General features: G+C 33.5%; 2 protein-coding genes and 1 long non-coding RNA gene across 6 annotated transcripts in view; 2 read left to right on the forward strand and 1 right to left on the reverse strand.

The window, feature by feature from the left end:
• LOC115450269 (23 kDa integral membrane protein) overlaps positions 1 to 18984 on the forward strand; it is a 27577-nt gene extending 8593 nt beyond the window's left edge. Inside the window, exons 2-5 of the mRNA XM_030178271.2 lie at positions 5067 to 5252; positions 7839 to 8021; positions 14835 to 15071; positions 17093 to 18984. Coding sequence (XP_030034131.1) covers positions 5067 to 5252; positions 7839 to 8021; positions 14835 to 15071; positions 17093 to 17167 — 681 coding nt within the window. The 3' untranslated portion in view covers positions 17168 to 18984. The remainder of the gene's footprint in view (positions 1 to 5066; positions 5253 to 7838; positions 8022 to 14834; positions 15072 to 17092) is intronic.
• LOC119189574 lies at positions 8122 to 11710 on the forward strand. 4 transcript variants are annotated; one of them, XR_005112482.1, is made up of 3 exons: positions 8122 to 8273; positions 8351 to 9535; positions 9623 to 11710. It is a non-coding gene; the product is annotated as an uncharacterized LOC119189574 (long non-coding RNA). The 4 variants fall into 4 exon arrangements; XR_005112483.1 differs by having other exon boundaries at positions 8145 to 9535; positions 9623 to 10130; positions 10236 to 11710; XR_005112480.1 differs by having other exon boundaries at positions 8122 to 9535.
• A 205-nt stretch (positions 18985 to 19189) lies between the features above and the next one.
• LOC115450268 (23 kDa integral membrane protein) lies at positions 19190 to 26923 on the reverse strand. Its single transcript, XM_030178270.2, has 5 exons — positions 26823 to 26923; positions 25733 to 25921; positions 25227 to 25403; positions 24663 to 24902; positions 19190 to 24413 (listed from the first exon to the last, which is right to left on the reverse strand). The coding sequence occupies exons 1-5, from the start codon at positions 26883 to 26885 to the stop codon at positions 24318 to 24320; spliced, it is 765 nt and encodes a 254-aa protein (XP_030034130.1). The 5' UTR covers positions 26886 to 26923; the 3' UTR covers positions 19190 to 24317.
• Positions 26924 to 27497: the final 574 nt, after the last annotated feature.

A 27497-nucleotide genomic window follows, 5' to 3' on the forward strand; every position in this document is an offset into this window, starting at 1 on the left:
GGGTGTATACAAGATAGACTGCAACTGTGGCCTCTCTGTGACAAACAAAAGAAATATAGGGACCCGCGTAAAAGAACATATAGCTGACGTGAAACACCGACGCTCTACGAAGTCTGCAGTCGCTGAACATTCTGAAGGAGGCTCCAATCATTATTTGCGATTAGAAAAGAAACCGCCGAACGAGGCTATTGAAATTAAAAACACCCAAATTTCAATAGGGAAGATGGTTGAAGCTTGCACAAGCCTGGGACTGGCAAATTAGATCCCAAAACAATGAAACAAAAAAAAGTTGAATGTGAAATGAAGGCTGCAAAGTCTTCGAAACGTCGGGAGAAAATAATAATATAAAAAAAAAAACCGCGATAAAATCCGTTTAAATAGTTTTTAGTTTTTATTTCAATGTCTAACATTCGCGTAAACATAAGAAATCATTATGTTACCTTAACTTAAGCATTTTTTTATAATACGGATATTGTCATTAATTTCAAAATAAAATTGAAATTCGTGTATCTCCTTCTATAGTATATCTACATAATATATTTTAATATGCTACCATCACTATTAGATAGACAATATAACAAGTATTATTATGGTAATAATGATTTATTATGTTCACGCGAACGTAAAACATTTATAGATTTTATAGGTAAAATGGATTTATTTTAATATTATATTCGTTTAAAAATTTAATTAAGATCTAAAATTAATTAAAAAGAACGTGAATCATTGCATATTGCCGCCGTTAGTAAGGAATGAATGCTCAAGGCCGTTTGCTTGGTGGAGGATCTTAACCTATAACATCTATTTACTGACAAAAATATATAATTAATTCGACCGTTTCCAGCCTGACACGTCAGTAAAACTAGGTCATGACATTACGGTCAGCACTGACAGGTATATGGGGGATGATTGTAAATTGGGCTTTCACACTAATGGTAGCATTAATAATGCATCGATATAGTAGGTAGGTCATTTTTTATTTCTATTTGCTGTGTACATGTGTATAGATTATCGAAAACATAAATACTTATAGGTGTTTAGTTTCCTTCGATGCTAGATGAGTGTGTTTTTAAAACAAATAATAACGAACGGAGCTGGCTGAGTGCATAGCGGACTTACGCTCTGGTTCCGTACATACAGACCTATTTAATGTGTGGCATGAGGTTGACTCACAATTGACCGGTTTTAAAACTTTATAACTTTATTTTTATTTTTTTTCATTCGAAATTAAAATATTGATGTAATTGTACACTACACACCACACTTAAACGATTTGTACGTTAAAATAAAACAAAAATATAGGATATGTTTCTAATGTAGAGATATATTAAATCATTAATTATTTTAACACTTTCAGGACCTATCAACCTGTGAAACCAATTATCTCCGTATTTGTTTTCTTATAATTGAACAATAGCTATTGCTCACAAGTATTTACTACTTCAATTATCTATTTTTAGATAATGGCTCTATTTTATAAACTTATGACAGATATCCGAAAATATGTCGTTTGAACAACAGTCGTATTCAAATACATACGAGAATCGAGGTCAGGGAATTAGGCTGAAGCATAGGAAATAGAACAATCAATATTCAAACAATATTAACGTACTCGTATGTCATGTTTTTGAGTAAAAACAAACGAGTAAGCATGTTGATATTGTTTTATTAATAATAATTATTCATCTACGTGGGCCATTATGGCGGATTTTAATACCTGGTGTACGGTAGTCGCTATCCGGGGATATAAAATATATCCTACCATCAGCAAATAGCATATAGCATTTTAGCGCCTTTGGAGCAACAAAAATTGCTGTGAATGACGAGACGAGCTTGCCTTTCGCCTGATGGTAAGCGACACGACCGCCCATAAACAGTAGAAACACCATCCAACACCTTGAATAATAAAGTATTGTTTGGTATTCCACTGCGCTCGCCATCCTAAGACATGAGACAAGTCTTATTATGTCCAGTAGTTACACTGGCTACAATATCCTTCAAATCGGAACACAATAGTGACTACACACTATTGCTTGGCGCCAAAAAAGTTTGGCATACAGACGAAGCCGCGACCAACATATAGTATTTTTTATTGCGATTCATAATTTTATAAACAAATCGTAAAGCCATTTATCAGGTCAAGGTATCGCGTCTTCGAGTTCTGATGTCATTCGATGACACCGCCAGTCTGTCACAATTAGACCAATTTACTCGCAGATCCTATTATAGATTTGATATTATTCTTGGTTGTTCAGGTTTTCTTGGCATTAAGAGCTAATTTGCAATGTACTATTTCCAATTCTACTTTGAACGACTGTGTTCATCAAAATAGTATGTATTTTTTTGAGTATAATAATAATATCAGCCATGTATCATATACTGTCCCACTGCTGGCCCGAGTCTCCTTTACTACTGAGAGGGATTAGGCCTTAGTCCACCACGCTGGCCTAGTGCGGATTGGTAGACTTCATATACCCTCGAAAATTCTTTCCTTATTTGTGTAAATATTATTTAACAGAATATAGGTGAATTTGATCAACAGGATGATATTCCTAGCTATTTAGTTTGGTCCTTATTTGATTATATAGTCAGTGAAGTCCAAAAAGTAAAAATGTAGATATAAAATATTTTTTTACGTCAACTTTAAGCCCGGGCGTTGACAAAATTGTTATCAATCACTGGTGCTAGGTCTCTCATATGTGAGGGTCCGCCTGGGAAAACATTGTACCCAGTTTAACTACTGGATATACTAAGACTTAACATCCCATGGCTCAGGACGGTGAGCGCAGTCGAATCACACAATTCTTAGTGTTGGATGGTGTTTCTACTGTTGATGGGCGGTCGTATCGCTTACCATCAGGCGACCGACAAGCTCATGTCATCATTCAAAGCAATAAAAAAAGAGGAGGGCGTTGATTAAAATGTTTTTAATACCAGAGGAGTCGAATCTAAATCGCTTGTAATTGGTAAGGTCATGGTCATGGTATGATTTAATATGACGAGGATTTAATTACTTATTGTATCACATGATATGACTGTTCTAACTTCTGACTCTATTCGTAAAGTTGGATACGTTTGTCTCTACATGTCTTCAATGTGTACTTGCATATTTTATATGAAAGTACATAATCTTTGATTGTATGCGTTTACTGTGCGCTGATTGCCTTTAAAACGTGTTTAAGCTTTCAAAATGTCGGATATAAAGCTAATCTTAGTATCAATATATATAAAAATGAATCCCTATTTCCCTTGGTCACGCCATCACGCGTGAACGACTGGACCGATTTCACTATTGTTTTTGTTGTGTTTGTTATTGTCAAGAAAAGGATCTTATAAAAGGAAAAAAATAAGGAAGTTGAGCGGAACGTTAGAAAATTTAAAAAAAAGTTAATTTCAGCGATTGACACTATGCGCGCTGCAAATTCATAGTTAAGACGGGACAACGTCTGTCGGGTCAACTAGTTTATTTATAAGATCAATGGTTTGATAAACATATTTTTACATAGCCTTGAACATAGGATCCAAACTACGCTTCAAATATTCTTAATAGAATCGAAATTAATACAATACAAAGCCACGTTAGTATAGAATTAATAACCACATAAAATATTTATTATAGAACAACGCAGTCGATTATATAATCATAAACCAGTTGGATCAATAATTATATTTATAACTGCATCAAAGTCAACTTCAAATGAGTCATACAATATACGTACAGACTATTTTCATTATTAATAGGGGGTTTTATGGTAGGAATTAAGTTATTGTAATAAAAAATTATTATTTATTAGTAATTAATAAAATTAAATAATAATAACTTGCTTTAACGATGAAGGAAAAACATCGTGAGGAGACCTGCATACCTGAGAAGTTCTTTATGGGAATTTTGAAGGTATATGAAATCCGCACTAGCCTAGCGTGGTGGCTTAAGGGCTAATCCCTCTCAGTGGCAGATGAGGCCCGCGCCTTGTAGTGGGACAATATATAATATTGAGCTATATTATTTATATTATGATTTGAAATAACGTAATAGAGATATTGATTTCTCTTATAGGTTGTTCTTTTAATTTTAAGCTTATTTTGGCACTTGGTGCAGACATTTCATTCATTCAGTTATTGATCAGTCATCGGTATTCCAAGGTACAGGCCTAGTCTAGTTTGAGTATCCCTAACAAATATGAAATTATTTGTTTTAAAAATTTTGTTGTAAATTGTGTCCACTAAAATTGTAAACAAAACTCGGTTATTTACAATAAAAAAATATTATTATTTAGCATGAAGCTAATGTTAGGATTAAAATGAATGTATTTCAATAAAATAAAAACCAACGAACAACCATGAATCCACTGCACATTTTCAATAAACCGGTAGTTACGCAACACCATGATTGTGTTCTATTGTGTGCTCAATGTCACCATCCCACACTATAGAATTGGTAATTTGTCCAGTTTCCTTTTTTACCAGACCTTACTCAGGGCTCGGTTAATCTCGTGAACTCACAATTAATCTAGATTATGCGAGACTGCGCTCTAGTTGTGTTAAATGACTTAAGTCTTCTATTTCTGTCTGTAAATTATCTAAATGTATGTGATGTTCTGTAAATGGTCTTTTAAATGCGAATAATCAGAGTAATACTGATGAATGCAGTCATGGTTAAAGAAATAATTAAGTAGTTCAATTGAAATTTACGATATTCTGTTTTGTTTTCAATCCTGATTCATTGGAATGGTTAGTTTTTGCTATGTTTCCACAAAGTACTGCAAAAAACGGCAAGTTTTTTTGTATTTCGCCTGCATCAGCTTTGGGAATTTAAATTCAGTTCTACCACACTTGTTAACGGCTTGGGAACTGTTAAAAAGCAGCGATTTTATTTTATTCTTGGGAACTGTTAAAAATTTGAATGCAGCAATGATATTTTTTCTACGGCATTAAAAAAGGTTGACTGGTAGAGAATACCGTCGGCATTTTATATACCTTTATATACGTATGCATATAAAGTGTAAAATAAAAACCTTTAAAGACCTCTGAACAAAACATAACATTTGAAAATTTCTTCCCAACAGATCTTCGGTATCGTCATCATAGCAGTAGCATGCGTGGACCTCGGCATGATCCAAGGTTTCGCGGGCATGGAGACTAGTGGACACGAGACCGATGCCATCCTCATCGCGATTGGAGTGCTGATCATCATCGTGGCTGCCTTCGGCTGCTTCGGCGCTTGGAAAGAGAGCACCAAGCTCTTGTATATTGTAAGCTTGATTAAAAATTACTTTTATCGCTTCTTTTGAATTTTAATCGCCACGTTGTTGAGAAGCAGTATATTTAGGTTATAAATTGTAAAGTTCTAGATTTGATGCCTAGGACGAGCAACTTTATGAGTTTTTGATTGAAAAAAGAACATCTGAATTGGTCTATACTGTGTATCTGATATGGCAATTGGCTTGTCGAAACATTAAATGAAGGCTTTCGATTAAAAAAAGAACATCTGAATTGCTCTATATTTTGTGTCCGATTTGGCATTTGGCTTGTTCTCTGTCGGAATATGAAATGAAGGTAATTAAGTAGTAATTGTAATATATATTCTTTAGGTATCCTCTTTCCGTAATTCAAAGTGTAATATTTACTTTTGTGTACTATAACTACACTGTATTGCATCATATCACATCGATACGCTACTAGCTTTTACCATAACCACGTGTAAAACAAATACAGCTACTTATGTCCTAACAAGCAACCTTCTTAACAAGATTAACACCTACGAAGATTTAAGAAATATCACAGTTCCAAAAACCAATTATTTCGTGATATGTGTTAATTGTCAAAAGCTTGTTCACTACCACGTGGGATTTAACATGCGGATAATGTGCGTGTATTCTCCTATCCCTGAAAAAACAAATGCGTGTTGTATAAAATATTATGATGTCAGCTAATTTCTACGCGGTGTATCTGTCACACCCAGAACTGTGACCTAAAATATGCAGAGATGGGCAAGTCAGTCGCCATTTATTACTATGGAAACACGCTAAATGGGTGGTGGGCAGAGGCGCAATTAAAGCAGCCTTATTTCACCGAGCTATAAGATAACATTTAATTTCAATTATTTGCCAATGAAGTGAATTATATGAGGTGAATTATGACCTATGCTGCTGCTCTAAGCGCAAAAGCGGTATGTCAGGGAAACCTTACTCCGAGATAATAAGTTTCGTAAATATAGTTTTGTATGTAAAACAGAGATAGAGAAACTCTTTTAAGGTTTTATTGAACAAGTTCTAAACAAGATACCGTTATGTAGGTAAGTTCATTAGATGGGCATTTCTTTAAGCTATCTGACGACATAAAAAACATGATTTCGATTTTTTTGAGATACTGCTTTTGAGCTTAGCACGGCAGTATATATGGCCTATAAATTCACAGTTGCTCTCAATTTTATATAAAAACTAGCTTTTGCCCGCGGCTCCGCCCGCGTTATAAAATTTTTCAGGCTAAAGTTTTCCGTTATAAAAGTAGTAGTTTCCCGGGAGCCTCTCAAACTGTCTCCATACCAAATTTCATCTTAATACGTTGGGTAGTTTTTGAGTTTAACACGTTCAGGCAGACAGATGCAGCGGGGGACTTTGTTTTATAATATATTTTTTAGAACTTTTTAAGAGGAATAATCCCGTCATACATCATTGTTGTATAACTTTAATCGTTTACGCAGCGCACGCAACGGAAGCTCTCAAAACTAATAATTTTTCCCCGTTTTTGCAACATGTTTCATTACTGCTCCGCTCCGATTGGTCATAGCGTGATGATATATAGCCTATAGCACTCCAGGAACAAAGGGCTATCCAACACAAAAAAGATTTTTTCAGTTCAAACACGGTAGTTCCTGAGATTAGCCATTACTGCTCCGCTCCTATTAGTCATAGCGTGATGATATATAGCCTATAGCACTCCAGGAACAAAGTGCTATCCAACACAAAAATATTTTTTTCAGTTCGATCTGATAGTTCCTGAGATTAGCCATTACTGCTCCGCTCCTATTGGTCATAGCGTGATGATATATAGCCTATAGCACTACACTAATAAAGAGCTATCCAACACAAAAAGAATTTTTCAGTTCGAACCGGTAGTTCCTGAGATTAGTCATTACTGCTCCGCTCCTATTGGTCATAGCGTGATGATATATAGCCTATAGCACTACACTAATAAAGAGCTATCCAACACAAAAAGAATTTTTCAGTTCGAACCGGTAGTTCCTGAGATTAGTCATTACTGCTCCGCTCCTATTGGTCATAGCGTGATGATATATAGCCTATAGCACTACACTAATAAAGAGCTATCCAACACAAAAAGAATTTTTCAGTTCGAACCGGTAGTTCCTGAGATTAGTCATTACTGCTCCGCTCCTATTGGTCATAGCGTGATGATATATAGCCTATAGCACTCCACGAACAAAGGGCTATCCAACACAAAAATAATTTTTCAGTTTGGACCGGTAGTTCCTGAGATTAGCCATTACTGCCCCGCTCCTATTGGGTATAGCGTGATGATATATAGCCTATAGCACTCCACGAACAAAGGGCTATCCAAGGCAAAAAGAATTTTTCAATTTGGACTGGTAGTTCCTGAGATTAGCGCGTTCAAACAAACAAATAAACAAACAAACAAACAAACAAACAAACTCTTCAGCTTTATATAATAGTATAGATAACACGTAAATTTACGAAAACACGCCTCCAAATATCCTATATTTGCAGATGCCCATTGCAGACTTTCTTTTTTCCTTAAGATTCCTTTCAAACCCTCTCTTGCACTCATGTTAATATGCTTATTTGAATTTCTACCACCAGTTCGCCGGATGCCTGATTATCATCATCCTCCTGGAGCTGTCAGTGGGCATCGCCGCAGCTGCCCTACGTCCTCAGATTGAGAAGGGAATGAAGGAGCAGCTGCGAGGGTCATTCATCAGGAACAAGTCCAGCAAGGAGGAGGATTCCTCCATTAGGGACTTCTGGGACCGCATTCAGAGCAACGTAAGACGATAATGTTCATGAATCTATCTTGATCACTAATAAATGAATAGGGTTTTTTTTTTTTTTTTTTTTTTTTTTTTTTTTTATGGCTACCGATTCCTCCATACTGAGGAGTATTACTGCCAGTGTCAACTGTCATGTGACGCATTCATGTCTAAAATTATTGTCAAAAATAAAATTTTTAGGGTAAATTTAAGACAATGTGTTACTATTACGAAAGGTGTTAATTAATGATGCATGCTGACACAGAAGGTTAGTTTCAATCATAAATGTATATTATGAATCGTTAGGAATGAAACAAGTGTTTTTATATATATTTTGTTACTTAGGCTGAGGATGGATGATATATTAGCAGGGAGAGGAGCCCCATTATCAACCAACATGTCATAAAAAGAAGGAGATGAGTAACGGGGACAGCTAAAAAGTATATGTGGAACGGTTCCCTCATCCAGGCCACACTCACATATAGACGAGTCTCTTATGTGTAATTTATATAAGTGCACTGGAGACGAGCAATGACCAATTCTCAACCGAGATATGGTGGCAGAGATATGTTTGCTGAAACGTAATTTGGAAAACCAAGGCCTAGAAGTTATGTAAGGTTGAATTTTGTACAGGTTACCTCCTTTAAGGGTACTAGAGTTCCTCCAACTGGTGTTCCATGCCAGCTCTAGGTCTTGTTTGGCCAAAGTAGAAAGGTCAAAAGAATACACTGAGAAGTACTCATCGTTACCATGAACAATAGCATCTTTGGCTAATTGATCTACTGTTTCATTACCTTTAATACCTATATGGCCTGGAATCCAAGCCACCGACACTTGAATGTGTTCTACATTACATAATTTAATCAAATGCTTAATTTCTAGAGACAGTGGGTGAATACAATTTTTAGCAAAAGGGTTGCTAAGAAGAGACTGGACACAACTTTTAGAGTCGGAAAAAATTATAGAAGGCGAAATATTGTTAACTCTGATGTATTTAATACATTCCCTAATAGCTAAAAATTCACCAGAAAATACCGAACAATAGTGTGGAAATTTATATGAAAAGGATATATTGGCATTCCAGTGTAAAAAAGCAACACCAACAGGGCTTTCTTTACTTAATTTATTTAGAGGCATCTGTGAAAAAAATCTTAGCTTGGGGCCAACGTTTCTGAATAATGAGTTTTAATTTAGAATCTGGATTAGCAGTCTGTTTATCTATACCAAGAGATAACTCCACAGAAGGGGTTGAAATTTTAGAGCTAAACTCAACTGAAAATGCTGGATGTATTTTAAATTTATTAATAGCACAAGATATACCTTCTAGCCTCCTGTAACTTTCAATAAGACAGGGTAAGGGTTTATGATACCAGTAAGAGTTAGAAATAATAAATGAATTTAATAATCTAAGTTTAGAGAAAAGAGGATGAGAGGAGTAATTAGATATTTTATAAATATATCTGTCTGACAGATATTGACGTCTGAGATAAAGAGGAGGGTCAGAACATTCCACCTGTAAGGCATTTGTAGGTGAGCTTTTCATAGCTCCAGCTACAATCCTAAGTGCTTTATATTGAACCAAATCTAATTTTTTTTTAAATGCTTTTTTATTGCAAGGGAGGCAGCAAAAGGGTGGCAAAATCTAAATGACTCCTCACAATAGCATTATATAATAATCTGAGGGAGTAAGGATGTGCTCCCCACCAGACACCCCTTAAACATCGCAAAATATTAATGTTGCTCTCACATTTATTAACAATATGGTCTATGTGCGCTACACCGTTCATTCTACTGTCAAATATTTTACCCAAAAATTTTACCTCTTTCTTTACTGGAATTAGGGTCCCATTGCACTCAACATCAATATGGGGTATCTGACGTTTTCTAGAAAAGACAACGACTACACTTTTGGAGGCTGATAGGTCTAAATAATTATTATTCAGCCATGAGGATAGTACAGTCATGCCACTTTCAATATTATCCTTTGCTACGCTTATAGAATTATTAGAAGAATAAATAAGGAGGTCATCAGCATACTGTAAGATATTACACCCATCCGATATGTGATGATCTATATCGGTAGTGTAAACATCATACAGCAGAGGGCTGATTACAGAACCTTGAGGTAATCCTTTCCATACAGTTCTAGTGGCAGCTTGAATGCCTGGATGTCTCAATGATATAGTCCTACCTGATGAGAGGTTAAAAAGAAAATTTGTTATCTTTTCAGGAACCCTTAGCTGAACTAATTTGTTCCTAAGGACCCAAAGATTAACATTATCATATGCCGCTGAAACATCGAGGAAGCCAGCTACCACTGACTTGTTTTGACTAAATGCCAACTGAATGTTAGTAGTGAAAATGGCATGACTATCGGAAATACTCCGGCCTTTCCTGAATCCATATTGAGAATCTGCCAGTAAAGAATGGTGCTCTAGGAACCATTCTAATCTGTTTTTTATCAAGTGTTCTACTACTTTGGGCATGGTAGATGAGAGCGCTATAGGCCGATATGAAAGTGAATTACAAGGGTCTTTCCCTGGTTTGGGAACGGGTACAATTAATTGATGTTTCCAATTTTCCGGAATAACTCCAGAATCAACAATTAAATTAATCAAGTTTAAAAAATAACTAAGGGAACTATTCCGGGATTTTGAAAGAAAGGAATAAGGGATACCATCAGGACCAGGGGAAGAGTCCCTGATATGGCTGAGTACTAATTTTAATTCTTGAAAAGTATAAGGGGAGTCTAAAATAGAAGAAATAGCCCGGGGGGAATATAAATAGGGAATTTGATAGAAATTAGGAACTGAAGGGGGGAGCTAGCCTGTCTAAAAAAATCATCTACCCAGCTTATTGAGTAGGAAGAAAGGGAACGGTGATTACGAGACAATCTATAATACTTCATTTTTTTCCAAACGAGAGACGAAGGAGTTTCAGGCGTTATAGACGCACAAAATGTGCGCCAGCCTTGACGTTTTTTTTTACTTAAAAGTCTTTTCGTAGCAGCACTCGCATTACGATAGTTTAGGAAAGAGTCAAGGTTAATGTCAGTGGAACAGAGTGCTTCTGCTTCATATCTCCTTTTAATAGAATCAGTACACTCTGAATCCCACCAGGGGGGGGAAGGGATTTTGCCTAAGACAACATTTTTTTTATTAAATATCGCCTCTGCAGAAGCAAGTATAGAATCTTTAAATCCCTCACAACATTCTTTAATATTAGATAACTGAGGTTCAGGAAGCAAATTCGTTTTTTCTTCAAGTAAAGCGCCATAGAGACCCCATTTAGAAGAATCTATGATGTAAGGTAGAAGAGGAGGAAGAATAGGAACATTAATATTTTGAGAAGGAAATGAAATTAGGATAGGAAAATGGTCGGAACCATGAGAGTAAGGAAGACGTGACCACGATAATAAGGAAGCTAAAGAGGGAGAGCAAAAAGAGATGTCAACATAACTGGGTTGAATATTGGGCGGAGTGCGGCGAGTAGGGGACCCATCATTTAACACACATAGGTCAAATTCGTCTAGGAGATCCAAAAGTCTGTTACTGAAAGAGTCATTATTTGGAGCACCCCAGATCTGGTTGTGGCAATTGAAATCACCCATTAATAATATAGGAGGGGAAACAGAAGATAAAAATCTACGTAACGTGGGAATAACCGAGTTATCCCGTCTCGAAATATATACAGAAATAAAAGAAATATTATTAAAACGAAGACACACCAATTGAATGAGATTGCTATTATTTACAACTAAATTTTGATTAAAAGTTAAATTATTTTTTTATTAAGAGAGCTGCACCGCCCCACCCATCACTTCTATCGTCTCGTAACAATACATACCCGGGAATTCGATATGAAGAATGTGGTCTTAACCACGTCTCGGAAATAGCACAAATAAATGGTTTATATTTATTTAAAATAAAAGAGAGGTCGGTTTTATTTTTAATTAAACTTCTACAATTCCACTGAAGAACTAGGTCCATGTTTTAAGTAATTAAAAATAGAAAGAGTAATCGTTTGAATAATATTACAGGCAACGTGGTTCGGTAGATTAGAGTCAGTTATAACTTTAATTAGAGAGGATATTAAATTTTGAATAGAATTAGGTAACAAATCTTCTTTCGATGCATGTTCAATGGAGGAATCACATTTTTCTTTGTTGCTACTCAGTGCACAACCGTTAGGAGAGGAAAATTCGAAAGATTTTAACAATTCTCTATGCGCCTTTCGGTCAAAGGATTTGGGAAGCGAAGGTCTTGAAGGGGGTTTAAGAAGGACTGTTTTACGATAGGACTTAGAGGCAGAGGATTGACTGTCATATACGTGAGATGAAGAAGGGGTTAAATGCGGAGATGGATTAGGAGAGGATGATAATACGTTGGCATAAGACTTTTGTGTCGAAGGAAAATTTGACATTGCTTCTTGATAAGAAACATTGTGGGAAGACATAAATTTTTAATATTTGCTTGCCTATTATGCTCCACGCAGGTTTTATTAATTGCAAAATGATGCCCTTCACAAAAATGCAAAGAGCATCAGAATCCTCCACAGTGCAAGAATCTCCAGAGTGATTTTCTGTGCATTTATAACATCTGGGTTTAGATCTGCACTGTGCACGAGTGTGCCCAAACCTACAGCAATTATAACATTGGATGGTTGGATATACATATTGTTCAACGTGTAACAGTGTATAGCAGCAATATATTTCTTTTAGGCAGCACTTGGCCGTCAAAAGTAATGACGACAGTTTGGGTAGGAACCCAACTAGAACCTTCAGGGGAAGAAATTTTCCTACTAAGCCTACGAGTTTTGATTATACTACCCGATTCAGGGGGGAGTTGAACTAATTCAATTATTTCATTTTGCGTCCACTCAATAGGTATTCCTCTAATTAAACCAATGCGGGAAATGTTATGAGAGGGGATATAAACTTTATATTTATTTAAAGAAAAAATTGGATTATCAATAAATTTGTTCGCATCATTAGCCGTTTTAAACGTTACAGAAAGTCTATTGCGCCCAATTTTTTTAATGCCGTCCTGCAAAACACTAGTTAATTTGTTTTTATAAAGGAAAGCGCCAAACTTGATAGGGTGTAATGTGGCCCCCGTTTGTAGGGGAGGATTCAGCTAACTCCACGTAAACAATAAAGGGACCACAATCACTACTTGAGTACCTTGACCTTGTGAGCGGAAGAACTTGACCTTGAGGCTGAGAAGGGGAAGTATCCATATTGGAAGAACCTGAAGATGAAGCATTCGGAGATTTATCTTTATTAATAATTAATGTATCTTCACTTAAATTTGAATTTGATAAAGCTTTTTGTAAATGTAATGCTGAATTATTAGACGACCTTTTTTTCTTTAAAATTGGACTGTCTTTTTAATTATTTTTAAAATATTTATTTTATTTGAATTAACTTGAGGAAGGCTAGGGGCGGCTGAGGTAACATAAGATGCTACATATGAGGCCGTAGAAGGAGATGGAGACGGGGAGGGAGTAAAACCTTTCTGGTTTCCAATGTTAATAAGCGTCGCATTATGAGCAGCTTGAAAATATTTTTTACCAGCATCTGGTGGAGGATCGGGCTCCGGCCTACGATCATTAACATCAAACTCCATCCTTTAAACACAATTAACAATTAACGGATGTCAACAAACACACGACAAAACACTGAACGAGCCACAAACAAAACTTACCACAATGAAAACAACAAAACAATTATTATATATTTAATTTACATATATATACTTATATAACACTCAATTAAAAAAAATAATATATAGTAGTAGTAACACTTAAAAAAAAACTTAAAAACTTATTTTTATTTAATTATCTCTCAACATAACCTAAAAAGTCATGAATGACGCACGGTAGTTGAATCTATTTCAATGAATAGGGTTGATTCAAATGATGATAAAAAACTTTGAAGGATTGTACCTGACATAAACTGACAACTACAAATTCCTGAGACATATTGTTTTACCATTATTGATAAAAATAAAGTTTTAGTATAAGTTTAAATGTTCATTCATGTACATTATTATAAGTTTAGACCCTTGAGATAATTTATTTAATTCGCCGCTAAGTTTATGTTTTATATTATGAAAAATGGTGACTATTGAAATAAAAACTAAAAACTATTTAAACAGATTTTATCGCGGTTTTTTTATATTATTATTTTCTCCCGACGTTTCGAAGACTTTGCAGCCTTCATGGTCACGGGGGGGACTGAGGTGTTGTTCATCCGTAAAGTCAAAGTTACAATATCTACCTACATTTTTCAAATATACAACTTTTTTAAAATTTTATCTGTTGACGGTCCGATCTACGCAGAATGAGCTCACAGTGTCTTGAGGTCTGGCAGCCGGTCTTTTGGGATCCGATTTAATTAAATGTAGAACAGGATCCCAGGCTTGTGCAAGCTTCCAACCATCTTCCCTATTGAAATTTGGGTGTTTTTTAATTTCAATAGCCTCGCGAATCATCCTAGGCAGGAATCGGTGTTCTTTGGCAAGGAAAATAATAATATAAAAAAAACCGCGATAAAATCCGTTTAAATAGTTTTTAGTTTTTATTTCAATGTCTAACATTCGCGTAAACATAAGAAATCATTATGTAAATGGTGACTATTTTAATTATTAATACGTAATCACCTCGTTGCTTAATTATTATAATTATTAATACACTTTTAGAACATCCATAAACATTTCATTACAAGAGATAATATTTTAAACATATTTAACGTTATAGAAAACATAGCTAAGTGTTGACCTGACATCTTCCTATGAACATAAAATTCTAATGACCCATTCCTTTCCAGCTGGAGTGCTGTGGCGTCAGCGGCCCTGAGAATTACGGGGGATCAGAACCCCGTCTGAACCCGCCCTACAGCTGTTGCCCTCCCGACGGCACCGACCGCTCCGTAGAGATCAAGAGGTCCGACTGCCTCTCCTTCGACAAGTATTACAAGAACGGCTGCGAAGACCAGGTCCTCAGCACTATCCACAGCGCCGGCATGACCGTCATCGTTACTGGCATCCTGTTCTGCTTTTTGGAGGTAAAGTCTTGGAATATTATCGAAGTATGAAAAGAAATTGTTGCTGCTATCGTCCAGTTAGTGGGAAAATGATTGATTATGCTAGATCAAGTTCCAAACACTGCATACATTATTACCTTTACTTTGAAAGTTATCTGTTACATATCTTAAAATATAAACTTTAAAAAATATATATTTCAAGCTCGAGTGCGAGGCTCAAAACCCAGTCAACGATGGTCAGAGATTTAAAGTGAAGAATGTTCTCATAAAGCGTGGCGTGACTAGTAATGCCTTTTGCACCTGTTTTTCAACACATCAGCCAGTTGAGTGCTTCTAAAAATGTTGTTCGAGGGTCTTTGATATCAACCCATGGATAAAAGCGACAATCGAGACAATAATGGTAAATTCACATCACACATGTCAGTAACCTCGTGTGCCATGTCTAAATATATAGACATTTTTACATATATGTAATATTGGCATACCAAAAACTCCTCGATAGGCTTCTTCGGCGAATTAGGAACAGCTGAAGGAACCCAACTCGACCCACGTAAACAACCATTGGAACCGAAGTTGGGAAGTCTCTAAGCTCCCTTGTGTCAAATCCTACCAACATTTTTATCCAAGAGGGGGCCTTTAAATGGTCCGATGGTAATCACTGATTGTCCAAATATGTTCACAATAAAGTTCTTTTCGGTCATTAAGGTCGAAAGTCTTATAAAATCTTACTTGTAACCTAATAGCAAGAGAACACGCGTTATGTAAATGTAACTTTTCATGCGGAAAAGTCATTTCGTTTTAAATAACACCGCCTAGCCTATAATTTACGCGGGCATGGTGTAAGGCTATTTCCACGGAGTATTGATTCAATTACTTTTTGAATTCGAATCGTTTTCACTTTTTCGATTCGAGTATTCGTTTGTGTCGCCTATTTTAATCTTAGAGTTGTGTTATCTTAATGTATTATGGGTAATGTTAATTAGTTGGGAAGAAATTAATTCTTATAAATCTAAAATAAACAAAAAAACACATTTAAATCTTAAGTACAAAAAAGCAATTTATTGCGTAACTTTTTTCAGACCTATCAATTCTATAACATTTACGTACAATTAATATTATACACCGCGTAGACTCAATTATATGAGATACTTCATGTTTAGTAAAAATATTAAATTTGAATACTGAATATTTAAAAAAAAAACTCGAACGAGTTCAAACAAGACAGTCGACAAATAGTAAGTTCCATGCGGACTTCATCACGCGATATTTTAATTTATTTTATCTACATCTTGACCTGTCTAGGTCAGATTTTGACGCATGCGGTTATCGGGCAGGTGATCTAGGTTAGGCCTTGGATTGCATGCCTAATCACTTGAATGTAATTTGGGTAAAGCGATAGAGGTTAATTTAAAGAGGTAGTAAATTCTGATGGCTTGATTAACTTAACGATGAATTTAAATATATTTTAAAGTAATTCTATTCTTAAAATCAACTCTGTAGTATCGGTCGGGTTGGTATTGCAGCAAGGAGTTGTTAAGGGTTCTCATTGTTGGCATAATACGTGTAATGAAGTTATATTACTTTGCACTTGGCACGGTCCAAGTAATGGTGAAGTCTACCAATCCGCACTAGGCCAGCTTGGTGGACTAAGGCCTAATCCCTCTCAGTAGTAGAGGAGGCCCGTGCCCAACAGTGGGACAGTATATAATACAGGATTGATATTATGCAAGGTCCAATTAATAAATTTATCTAGTGGAATTTGGAGTCTACCGAGAGATTACTTTTATATAAATAGATTTTGTTTTTTAAAATGTTGTGCATTTAAGTCTATTGTTACTGTTATATTTTATTGGAGCAAGTTATAATGTAACACCTACTTATAAATAAATAAATGAATTTTTCCTTACGAATTAGATATAAGATATTTATATATTTCTCTGTTGTCCTACTGGATGTATATGAAATAAATTAAATGAGTATTTCGATAACGTTTCTCGGTGGATTTTTATTCCAAAAGCTATATACTATTTTTGTGTTTTCAGGTGGCTGGCATAATCTTGGCATTATGGCTAGCGCACGCCATCAAATCAGAAGGGAAAAGCCGCGAGACGGCGTGAGCGTAAATTAATTTTGAAAATTTATAAATCGCACCTCAGTGATTGTTACCTTAATTTATTCTTAGATTAAATGTGACAAGTAGAGGTTATACCAAAGTTAGTTAAGTTCGTATTTGTTTAAGTTATGTATTTTTATTGCTTTCCAGACGTCATTGCCAGAATTTTTCCGTAACTTAAAATATTTTATATCTCTGGTGTATGACGTCATAAGCTAAGAATTTAATATTTCATAGATTTTTTTTTCTAAATCACACTGTGCGACTTGAGAAAAAAAATAGTCGGAAATATTAAACATAATATGACATGACGTAAGTAAGTAAAAGTTCGGTTTCCCAAAACAAAATATTTTTTATTTACATCATTGAATTATCGTTATAAATATATTTTGTTAGTCGCACGATTCGGAAAAATAATGATAATATGCAATTTTGTGTATACATTTTAATTTTAACTATAATATAATTTACATTATGACATGTACTTATAGCAATAAGGTGTTTTTTTTAGAAGGTTGATAGATATAAAACACAAGTTGGTTTTTCTTAGTTATAATTGTGAGAATTGTTTAAAAAAAATTCAAATCTTAAATCAGAAAGTTTTAAAAAATCAGAATTGTTTTTTAATTTTTATAATAAATAGCAATACATAAAATCTTGTATTAAAGCATTTCAGTTCTTTAATCTAATTAAGTAGATTTAATACTACGTAGATAAAGTATATTTTAGATTTTATGTTTATTATGATTTAATTTCTGAGATATTTTGATAAGTACTGCACAACACGCTGCTATAATTAAGGTTAAAAGCAATAATTTTAGTTGAATGCTAGTAAATTAAGCTTTAATAATGTAATTAATTGTATACGCTTAAAATGTGAGTTAGAAACGAAATAATGTTTCTTTAAAATATTATTTAAGATATAAAAAATATATTATTGGTGTCACGCACGTGTAATAATATTCTCAAGTTTTACATAATGTGACAAACCTAATTTATTAAGTTTGTTTTCGTTTACAAAAAAAATTTAAATGCGTTTTCTTTGCAAAAAGTATTAATTTTCTTAGATGAAGTTAGTATTAGATTTTCACTATTTATAGGTGCTTTCAGTAACGTATTGCTAGTCATTAATATTATTAACACCAGAAATATATATTTTTAATAGTTATTGTTTAATTCTACTTTACTTTGTATGTCTAGTTAATTTGTGATGTTTTATTTTAACCAACTCCAATAAAAAAGGAGGTCCTAAATTCAGAAATAAAGTAATGAAATTTTAATAAGATAAAATCAAAAGGTTTATTTAAGTTTTGTGTTTAAGTCCACAATTGTTTTCTGTGGAGTTTTCTTAGTAAGTAGAACTAGTATGCACGTTAAAGTAAAAATATAAACAGAGAAATATTTATTTTTTTAAAGTACACAATATATTGATGTTAAAAATTATAAAATTTTAAATACACCAGCCATTATTGTAGTGAAATTCCAAAGTATTTAGATTGTCTATGGCTTTCTCTCCAACGTATTTTTTTTTAATATATATACACTTTTTTGTTATTTCGGATTTTTTTAAATATCTTTCTGACATATCTGAAATTATTTTATCGCTAACTCATTTTTTTTTTATTATAATATGCAAGATAATTATAATAACTGTAAACCATAATTAACGAAATCACCGTCGAATACCATTAGTTATAACTATCTGATAATGATCCCACCAGTCGTTGTAAATCATTCCTCGAAATGTATGTTGATATTCCCTTTGAAATTTTATTAGTGTTGTCATAGATTTTCCTAAATAAATTAAATGTGTTCTGTAAACTGTTTTATTCCTTACATTTAAGACATATTTTAGAAAATGGCAATTGCCACTGCGGAAATATAGTTTCTTTTATGAGAATAATAAATATATCAGGAATCAAGGTTATTACTTTTGTTGCTTTGACTCTACATAATAATATTTTTTTTTTGTATGTAAAGGCTTATTGCATTTCAATTTACTATTGAAAGCAAATAAAACTACAAATCTTCTACATGTGACTTTATTTGTCAATACGTTTTACAATAAACAAGTTCTTTTATAAATAGAAATTTTAACCAGATTTCGTAAATTTTCTCTACATTTATACAAGTTAGGCGCAACACACACTCAGCAACTTTTTAATTCTCTTTATTGGTGTTCGTTCTTAATTTTGCGGCAACAAAAAGTTGCTATTTAATCAATTGTGCAACATAGCAAAACAGTGTGAGGCTACTTATAGTAAAACTATATCGTTTATTATCTTTCGCAGCGGTAATGTACAGAAATACTTAAAATTAGCATGCACCTCAAAAATACTCTTAAAATAATAATAAAATGTTTTCATTGCTTGAATTCTGTTGTAAATGAAAAAGAAATTAATGTTAACAAATCAAACTATATAGGAATCATTCTGCCAAAAAACATATGAAAATATTGATATTTTTAGGCCCTGTTTGGAAATTACTTACGATTTAGAAATAAAAATATACAAGAATGATCTTTCTTTAACATCGTGTGTTGGCTTGGAATATATCAAATAATCTCAAATGCTGTGTTTTTTGGAAATTGTTAATGTATTTCATATGTGAAAGAGTTAATTATGTTTGAAGCAACACTCGGGCAAATCCAAAAAAACAATTATTTTTAATACCTGCTGTACTGAAAAACGGGAAAAAAATTTATTGACGATAATAGTACTAATGTGAATTTCTTTTAGAGCCTATTTCACAAGTTTCAAGTTTATTTGATAGTTATCGTACTAAACAAGTAATTTACATAATACTCATTTTATAACCATGTATTTGGGAGCATAGACTGTGATTTTTGTATTTAGTCGGCTTATACTTACTCTATGTGACGAGTAGCATTTACTAAGAATTTGTGAAACAGACGGCTAATCTAACAGATATTAGATAATGCTTTAAGTCGAAATGGTGATCATAATTCACCTACAAGTGATTCATAATGGTGATATATGTAGATTAATACAGGTGAATATTGCCTTCAACTCGAAAAGCAAATCTATTACAATCTTGAAAATTAATTTATTATTTATTAAACACGCTTTAACAATGAGAAACATTTTCAAAAAGTTACCTATAGGGTGATTATTTTTCCACGTCCCAGATTAAAATCATTGTGATCCTAGATTAAAATTTATCAAATTAATTTAGTATTAACTTATTTTAGTATCTTACAGTAAACTATTTTTAAATTAATATTAAATGTGGTTAGAGGTGGCATATAAACAACGTTATCGCCAGATAGTGTGATAATGTGATCACTATCCGCCATTACCATATGTATCTTCAAAAAGTGAGTCAACCGAACTGATTTTGCAAAGTTTTTTCATACGTGCCCGACAAAGTGACCCCACTGTACCTGATGGTAAGTGGAGTGGGGCTAATAGAATGCCGACTGACGAGAGATTACCCCTCAACAGTCGACACAATTATGCCGGCCTTTTGAAACCAGATATACAGGCTGTTCCCGGAATGTAACACAGTTACGTGGGCCTCTATGGTGGGTTTAATACCTTGTGTACGGTAGTCGCTATCCGGACGGATATAAAATATAGTCTTAAAATTAGGGCTTTCTTGATATAGTTACCACCCCGGTCTTACTCATTTATATGGACAAAACAGAGCAACAACTCAGTGTTACCAGTCCTAATATTTAAATTCTACCTTTATTTTGTACGTAATTTCAGTATATTTTATTTAATTACTCCCTGTATAATGGGCGCTAGATTTTAATAGCTAAATCCTACACTAACGACAAGATTTTTCAATGAGGTGCTAAGATTTCAAATTAAAAAAAGAAAATAATTAGGGTCACCTTTTTATACACATTTTTTGTACCAATGGGTTTTCGTATGAAATAATGAGTCTCTCATAATATAAGTACAAGAAAAACAACTTTATAAGTCTCTACCTCTTTTTACGCTTTATTTTTGTCGCAAATATAGGTAATCTTTAAGAAAAAAACACAAAAATATATTTAACTAAGAATACAATTAAAATGTTTGCTTAATTCGTGGCTTCTGTCATATTTAAATGTGATGAATTTATTCTACGAGGTACAATTCCTTTGTGCGTTTAATATAAACTTTAAGAAAACTACAAATTTCACGGCCAAGTGATGAAATATATTCTTATATGTGCGTTCTATAAATCCTTGCCAGTCGTAAATAAGTTTATTTTAAGACTATTAAAACATTATTTTGACGTCAAATTTCTTCTAAAATATCAATAAATATAATATTTTGAAGTGATACATAAAAAACTAATGACTACACCTACATGGCGAAAGTGCTGAAACATATTATAATACTACCTTAAAAATGATGTTTTGCGACTTACCTATTTACGACAGACACCGAATTTGTCTACGTAAAGTGAATTTCAGAAAAAAAATACAACAAAAATATTTTGGTCCCAATTGGCATCAGCCTTCAGCTGTTTGAAATAACATAACTACTTTTATTATCACAGGTTGCAGCTAGAATCTTATATTAATATCAGATAAATGAGTTAAAATATATCAAATTATTATAGAAATTTGTGCCATCCGTATAAAAAGTTGGCTTCCAATTAAAATCATTTTTCTCGTGCACAGCTACAGATGCTAATCAATTATACCTACTTACAAAGTTCTACATGGATTACTTACCTTAAATAAAATATAATAATAACTATATCTATGTTCAGCATAAACGATAATTTTCAAAATGGCCGCCTTTGTACACCACAGATATAAAAAAATCAGTTACATCATTTTTATTACTTACTCATTATTCTTTAACAGCTATCTTTTTATAAAGCATTTTTGTACATCAGATTGATTAAACAAGATGCCACTGTTATGCAATTCGTAAAAAAGTCTGAATGACCAATGGATTCGGCCATCTTGAATTAAGTATGTAATTAACTTTTTAGGGCAGCACATGTTATGCGTTTCACTTGATGGCCAAAGATAATTGCTGCGAAGTGTTGTAACATCTGTTTATTACAAACAAATAATAAAGTGTTTTACTAATTTCAAGTGCAGTTTCTGGACATTATTAAACAATTCAAGCAAATTACTTATAATTTTAGATATAAATGAAATCATTTTTAACAATATTAAGTTTGCCATGACTAAGTATTTGTTATTTCATATGTTTATTGAGGAATTCAAATAGTCGTGTGATTTTCAAAATGGCGGGAATCCTAAGCTGGCATGTTAACATAAAAATAAATGTCGAACATACATTAATAAATAATAAAATCACATCAAATTCAATAAGTATGTCATTTTGTTTACTTAATATTCGTAATCAAACTGTGCACCTAGTGAGTATCTGTTTAGTTTTTTTATGAATTTTCATGAAGTTATCAAAGCATTTCTTTTTTACTTAAATTGGTAGGACTTCTTATTAGATTTTTTATTCCTTTTAATGTTTTTAGTTGATATTTAATTTTTTAATTAACAAAAACACAGTATGATTTAGTGTTTGCTTCTAAGCCTGCGTATGAATAACGGGCATAGCTTACTTACTTGATTTATAAAAGACGACCATTAATAATTCATAAATATTGTAATAAACAAAGGTTCCGGAATATAAATGGCTGTTTTTTATAAATATTTTTTTAAAAGCGTAAGAAAACTATTTGAAAGCTAGTATTGCTAAAATACTATGTAGCGAACATCATACCAACTACTAGTTATAATAATTATTATTTTTAATTAGATATTTTTATGTGTACTATAAAAATGATAATAATAGTACCTACATAAAATTGAATTAGTATAACTATTAATTGATTAAAGGGCATTAGAATTTAAGAAAAAGTTAAGCCTACATAATAAGTACTATTTTCCATAGAGAACTGTGACTACGGATGCCAAAAACTAATGTAATCATGTTGTAACATGCTTTTGTATATTGTATTGGTATTTCAAACTGTGGTATGTCTATTTCTGGGTGCTGAAACCTAATGTAGTTAAACGTGTTCTGACATGTATATGGTCTCTACTTTAGTGCAATCTTTTCTAATTTTTAATGGCTTTATTTCCACAATCCTTTTATTTCGTATTAGTAACTATTAATCCTAGATTATAATTAAAAGAGCTATTCGTATAAATTCATCGCATAAAACGCGACATATCTCTTTATCGTAATATTGCAAACCTTACTCCAATAGTAAATTTCAAAAACTGCCTTAAATTAGAATTAGAACTACATTACAAGAGTTATAATAACATTTTCTAATTAATGTATAATACTTATTCAATTACAAACAATAAATAATAGTAATCAGGTACAATAAAGCACACATAGTTGATTATGTGTATAAAAGTAAACAAAAAAAAATTGGTTTAGTTCGGATGTTATATGGAAAAGATGTATTTAGAACACAGTATAAGAAAGAGTAAGAAACTCTAAATAATTAAAACCTAATTAAAATTTAAAGCGTAGAGAACACAAAAATAAAAAAGCTTCAGAATAATTTTTGACACACGCTCTTCTTAATACTTATAGAAAAGATGTTATTATAAATCAAAAAATTACGAAATAGTTTAATATTAGACTAAATTCACTTACCTTGTACAAAAATCTATTTTAAAAACATTTGAAAATCTAATTATTTAATACTGTGCGTTCCACTTCTATTTTATCTACGTTGCTTTCGTGTTTATTGGTTGCAAAAAATACTATATTTCAATCCTGTAGGACTGTTATTACTGACTGCCTGCGGTGGACATGACCAATTGCAACAATTGTAGTTAGATTTAAAAACAATACCACGTCATTGTCATTTTGATCTGCTTGCATGCTTGGACCGAAGTTATTTCCGCGCGCTTCATACAGACTACAACTACGATAGCTATTTTTTCAGACTGCAGGACATTGATACGACTGCATGCCAGTGGTGAAGGGTCCATATAACCCGATTTCTGTCGGCGTCCCTTTATTAAAATTTAATTATCATGAGAATGATTTGCAGTCAACATTCATGTATACCTATATGTCGTATATGTTGTACATGTTGTATCGGGTTCCCTTTTGGAAAATTTCACCTTTAGCCACTGCTGCATACAGTTGATCTTGATAATATCAGCAGCCAGATCGATGCCTTTAATATACATTTTAAGTCTCAAAGTGCGCTTGTAAATTTTGTTGAAGTTTCCTGCGTTCCACTCGTATAGTACGCGCCATCCATAATGCTACGACGATACAGAGTATCTGAAAATAAACAATGTTATAAAGACAAAGGTACATCGGCAAGAATCAGTGGTTATAACTAGTTTGCTTATATCACCATGGATCTCTTCATCTCATTAAACTTATCCGTTTCGTTCAATCCGTTGGTTCAACTTTCTTCAACATGGAGTCAATCAAAAAATTTCTACCGACCATCAACTTTATAAGAAGCCATGTTTAATTATTACTAGGCGAGCATAAATTAACAGAATCTGTCCTAAACTCACTCACCTCTAGTAAAGCAAAAACAACTCCTGTGACGATAAATATATTTCCTTTCGTGGCTTTCTTCTGCCGCAGCACTTCTTCGCATCCTCTAGCATAGTAGGTTTTTTCGGAGAGGCAGGTCGCATGCAGGTGTCTCCTAGCTCCCCCTTCTCTTAAGGGATGGGCCCGGGAGCAGCAGGATGCTGGGATGTCACGGTTGAGGATAGCGTAGTCCTGCGGCCCATCAACACCGCAGCATTGGTGCTAGAGGATAAAGGATTCCGGATACATTGGTGAGGGACTAAATTTATTTGATTCGAACCCATAATTACTGTCAGCTCTAATAAAAATTTGTAAAATATATAAAACTTTCGTAGAACTTTACAAACACTTTGCTTTGAAAAACTAAAAGCTATAGCAAAAATCCATATGATCCAAGAATTATCAAATCAAATCTAACGAAACGTTTGAAATTAAACACAATATATATTTCATTCTATATTACAAATCAATCAATCAGACTATCGCCGGCTATTACTGAACATAGGCGTGGTAATAAATAATTATTAAAATCTTGAAAATACCTACCTCAGATTGCAAGCTGTCCCAGAAATCGTAATGTCCTGAAGGTTCGTCTTCCACGGTAGCGTTCTTGTAGAACTGTACTCTAAGCTCGCTACTCCCTCCCACCCAGGCGCTGAGAACCGCTCCTCCCACTCCCACCACCACCTCCACCGATACCAGGAACATGAAGAAGCACGCGTGCTACGACAAATTACAGGTTTTACTCAACATCTTCAGCAGGTAATTTTTTCTAATATTAAGGTGATAAACTGAATTTAATGTCTCCAGGATAAAATTGGTTGATTAAATTTTATGTAATTAAAAAAAATCAAAATAATTTCATTCCCTAAAGTCTATTTAAAACAAAACTATTAACATTAGAACAAAACTATTAACACTTAAATTTTCGTAAGAACTACCTGGTAGTAACCACATATCAGGTAAAGGCTGCGCTTGCGCATCCCCACTTCCCCACTCTTTCTAAGAAACCCTCGTCTTCCTGTCTCTCACTTTACAATTTTTTTACATACCACATAAAGAATCTTCACATGCTCTCTCACAGCGCCAATGCAGCCTAGTATGGCTGTCACCACGAGGCACAAGCTCAGGGTCAGGAGGAAGGACAGTACTCCCTTCGACAGTGTAGACTGCTGGTCCGGCCTGGACTTCTTCTCACGCATGTTCATCACGCATATCGCCATTAGGATTAGTCCGAATAGCTAAAAATGGAGTTCGCTTTGAGTTCCAAATAAAATAAAATCTTACACGTCTTAATATAATTTGTTATCAGGACCCTGTATGGTCCATTTCTTTTTTTTTAATTAAAATTATTTTTTTGTTGTGATAGAGAACCATACTAGACAGTTTGGTAAAATAACACAAAGCCTAAAATTTTCTTTCTTTTTCTCCTTATTAATAAAGCAGCGTGTAATTTGTTGAATGCAACTACAATATCGCATAAAATGTTATAATTAAATAAATGGGTGATAAATCGATCGCTGAAGCATATTCGATATTTTAAAATTTAATAATCATTATTATAACGTACAGCGTAAACTTTTTATAAAAAAATAACTACGTATCTGTCGATTAACTTTTGCGATAGCAAAATCAAATTAAGAACAATCATCTAATTATAAGGCATCAGCTAACTAGGCAATCAATATAATTTTTAATAATTTAGTAGGCTTGTTATTGTTTAAGCTAGATTATGGATAATTAGAAGGTAAGTGTTAATAATGGCAGATGACTAATCTACTCCGCTGCTTTTATAACTATATTCATGCTAGAGTATATGAAACACCGTTGCTTAAAATAACGCGTGACGGACCAAAATACTTTAAAAAGCTTTTCAAATAGAAGTACATTAAAGGTTTGCTTTGAATATTTATGAATATTATTTTGACTTGAATAACTACTATTAGCATTTGAATATTACAATTTGATGTATGCGGCTTAAAAGTAATTAAAAATCCAAAAAGCCTAGCGTTTACTATCGACGTGTGTAAGAAAATTAATCATAACTAAATACATAATTCAATTCTTAGAACCCTAATAGATAGACATCACAATATTTCATTTATTTTTTTAAATCTATTTAGCAAAATAAATGCAACTCACAATAACAACGATGTTGAAGAGGGTCAAAAAGAACTTCATGCAGCGAATGCTTCGAGGCTTCATTTTGTCCGGAGTCAGGTGCTGCGTGCAAGACCGCTAGGCCGCAGGTGGACATGGGAAATGAAGGCTTAAGGGCTTAATATCGATCAATGCATTAAACGTACTAGTGATTACTGATGGTGAGACCATAGTAGTAGGACAAGCGGGTGGATGAACGTAAGGTCTTTGTCTTAAAATATTTAACAAAATAAATCTTGCATATTATTTCTATAGTAAAAGTGGTGATTTAAAAGATGGTTTGGACTATCAGAGCATATCCTCATAGTAGTTGGTTAGCAGAATACGTTAGTTAGGTTAGTTGTTACGATCCATGAGATTAAAAATATTTCCATTACTTTTTGGAATGATTTCCATTCATGTTTATATGTCCATGTTTCAAGCTTTGTACAATTATCCTCTTGAGTTGTATTTGTACAAATTCCAAATAATTGCTGTAAATTCCGTTGCTGATAAGTCTTTGCATTCCGCCTTCTATCAGTATCGATTTTAGCTCGGTTCAGCACTAGTTGTAACTCCGGTAGACTTAAACTAACTCCTCAAACCGCTACCCTCTCCTCCTATGAGCCAGTTGCAATATCTAGACCGTGGGAACTCGCATGTCCACTTACCCACACT

This window comes from Manduca sexta, chromosome 17, assembly GCF_014839805.1.
Source record: "Manduca sexta isolate Smith_Timp_Sample1 chromosome 17, JHU_Msex_v1.0, whole genome shotgun sequence".
In the NCBI taxonomy this organism is placed as follows: Eukaryota; Metazoa; Arthropoda; class Insecta; order Lepidoptera; family Sphingidae; genus Manduca; species Manduca sexta.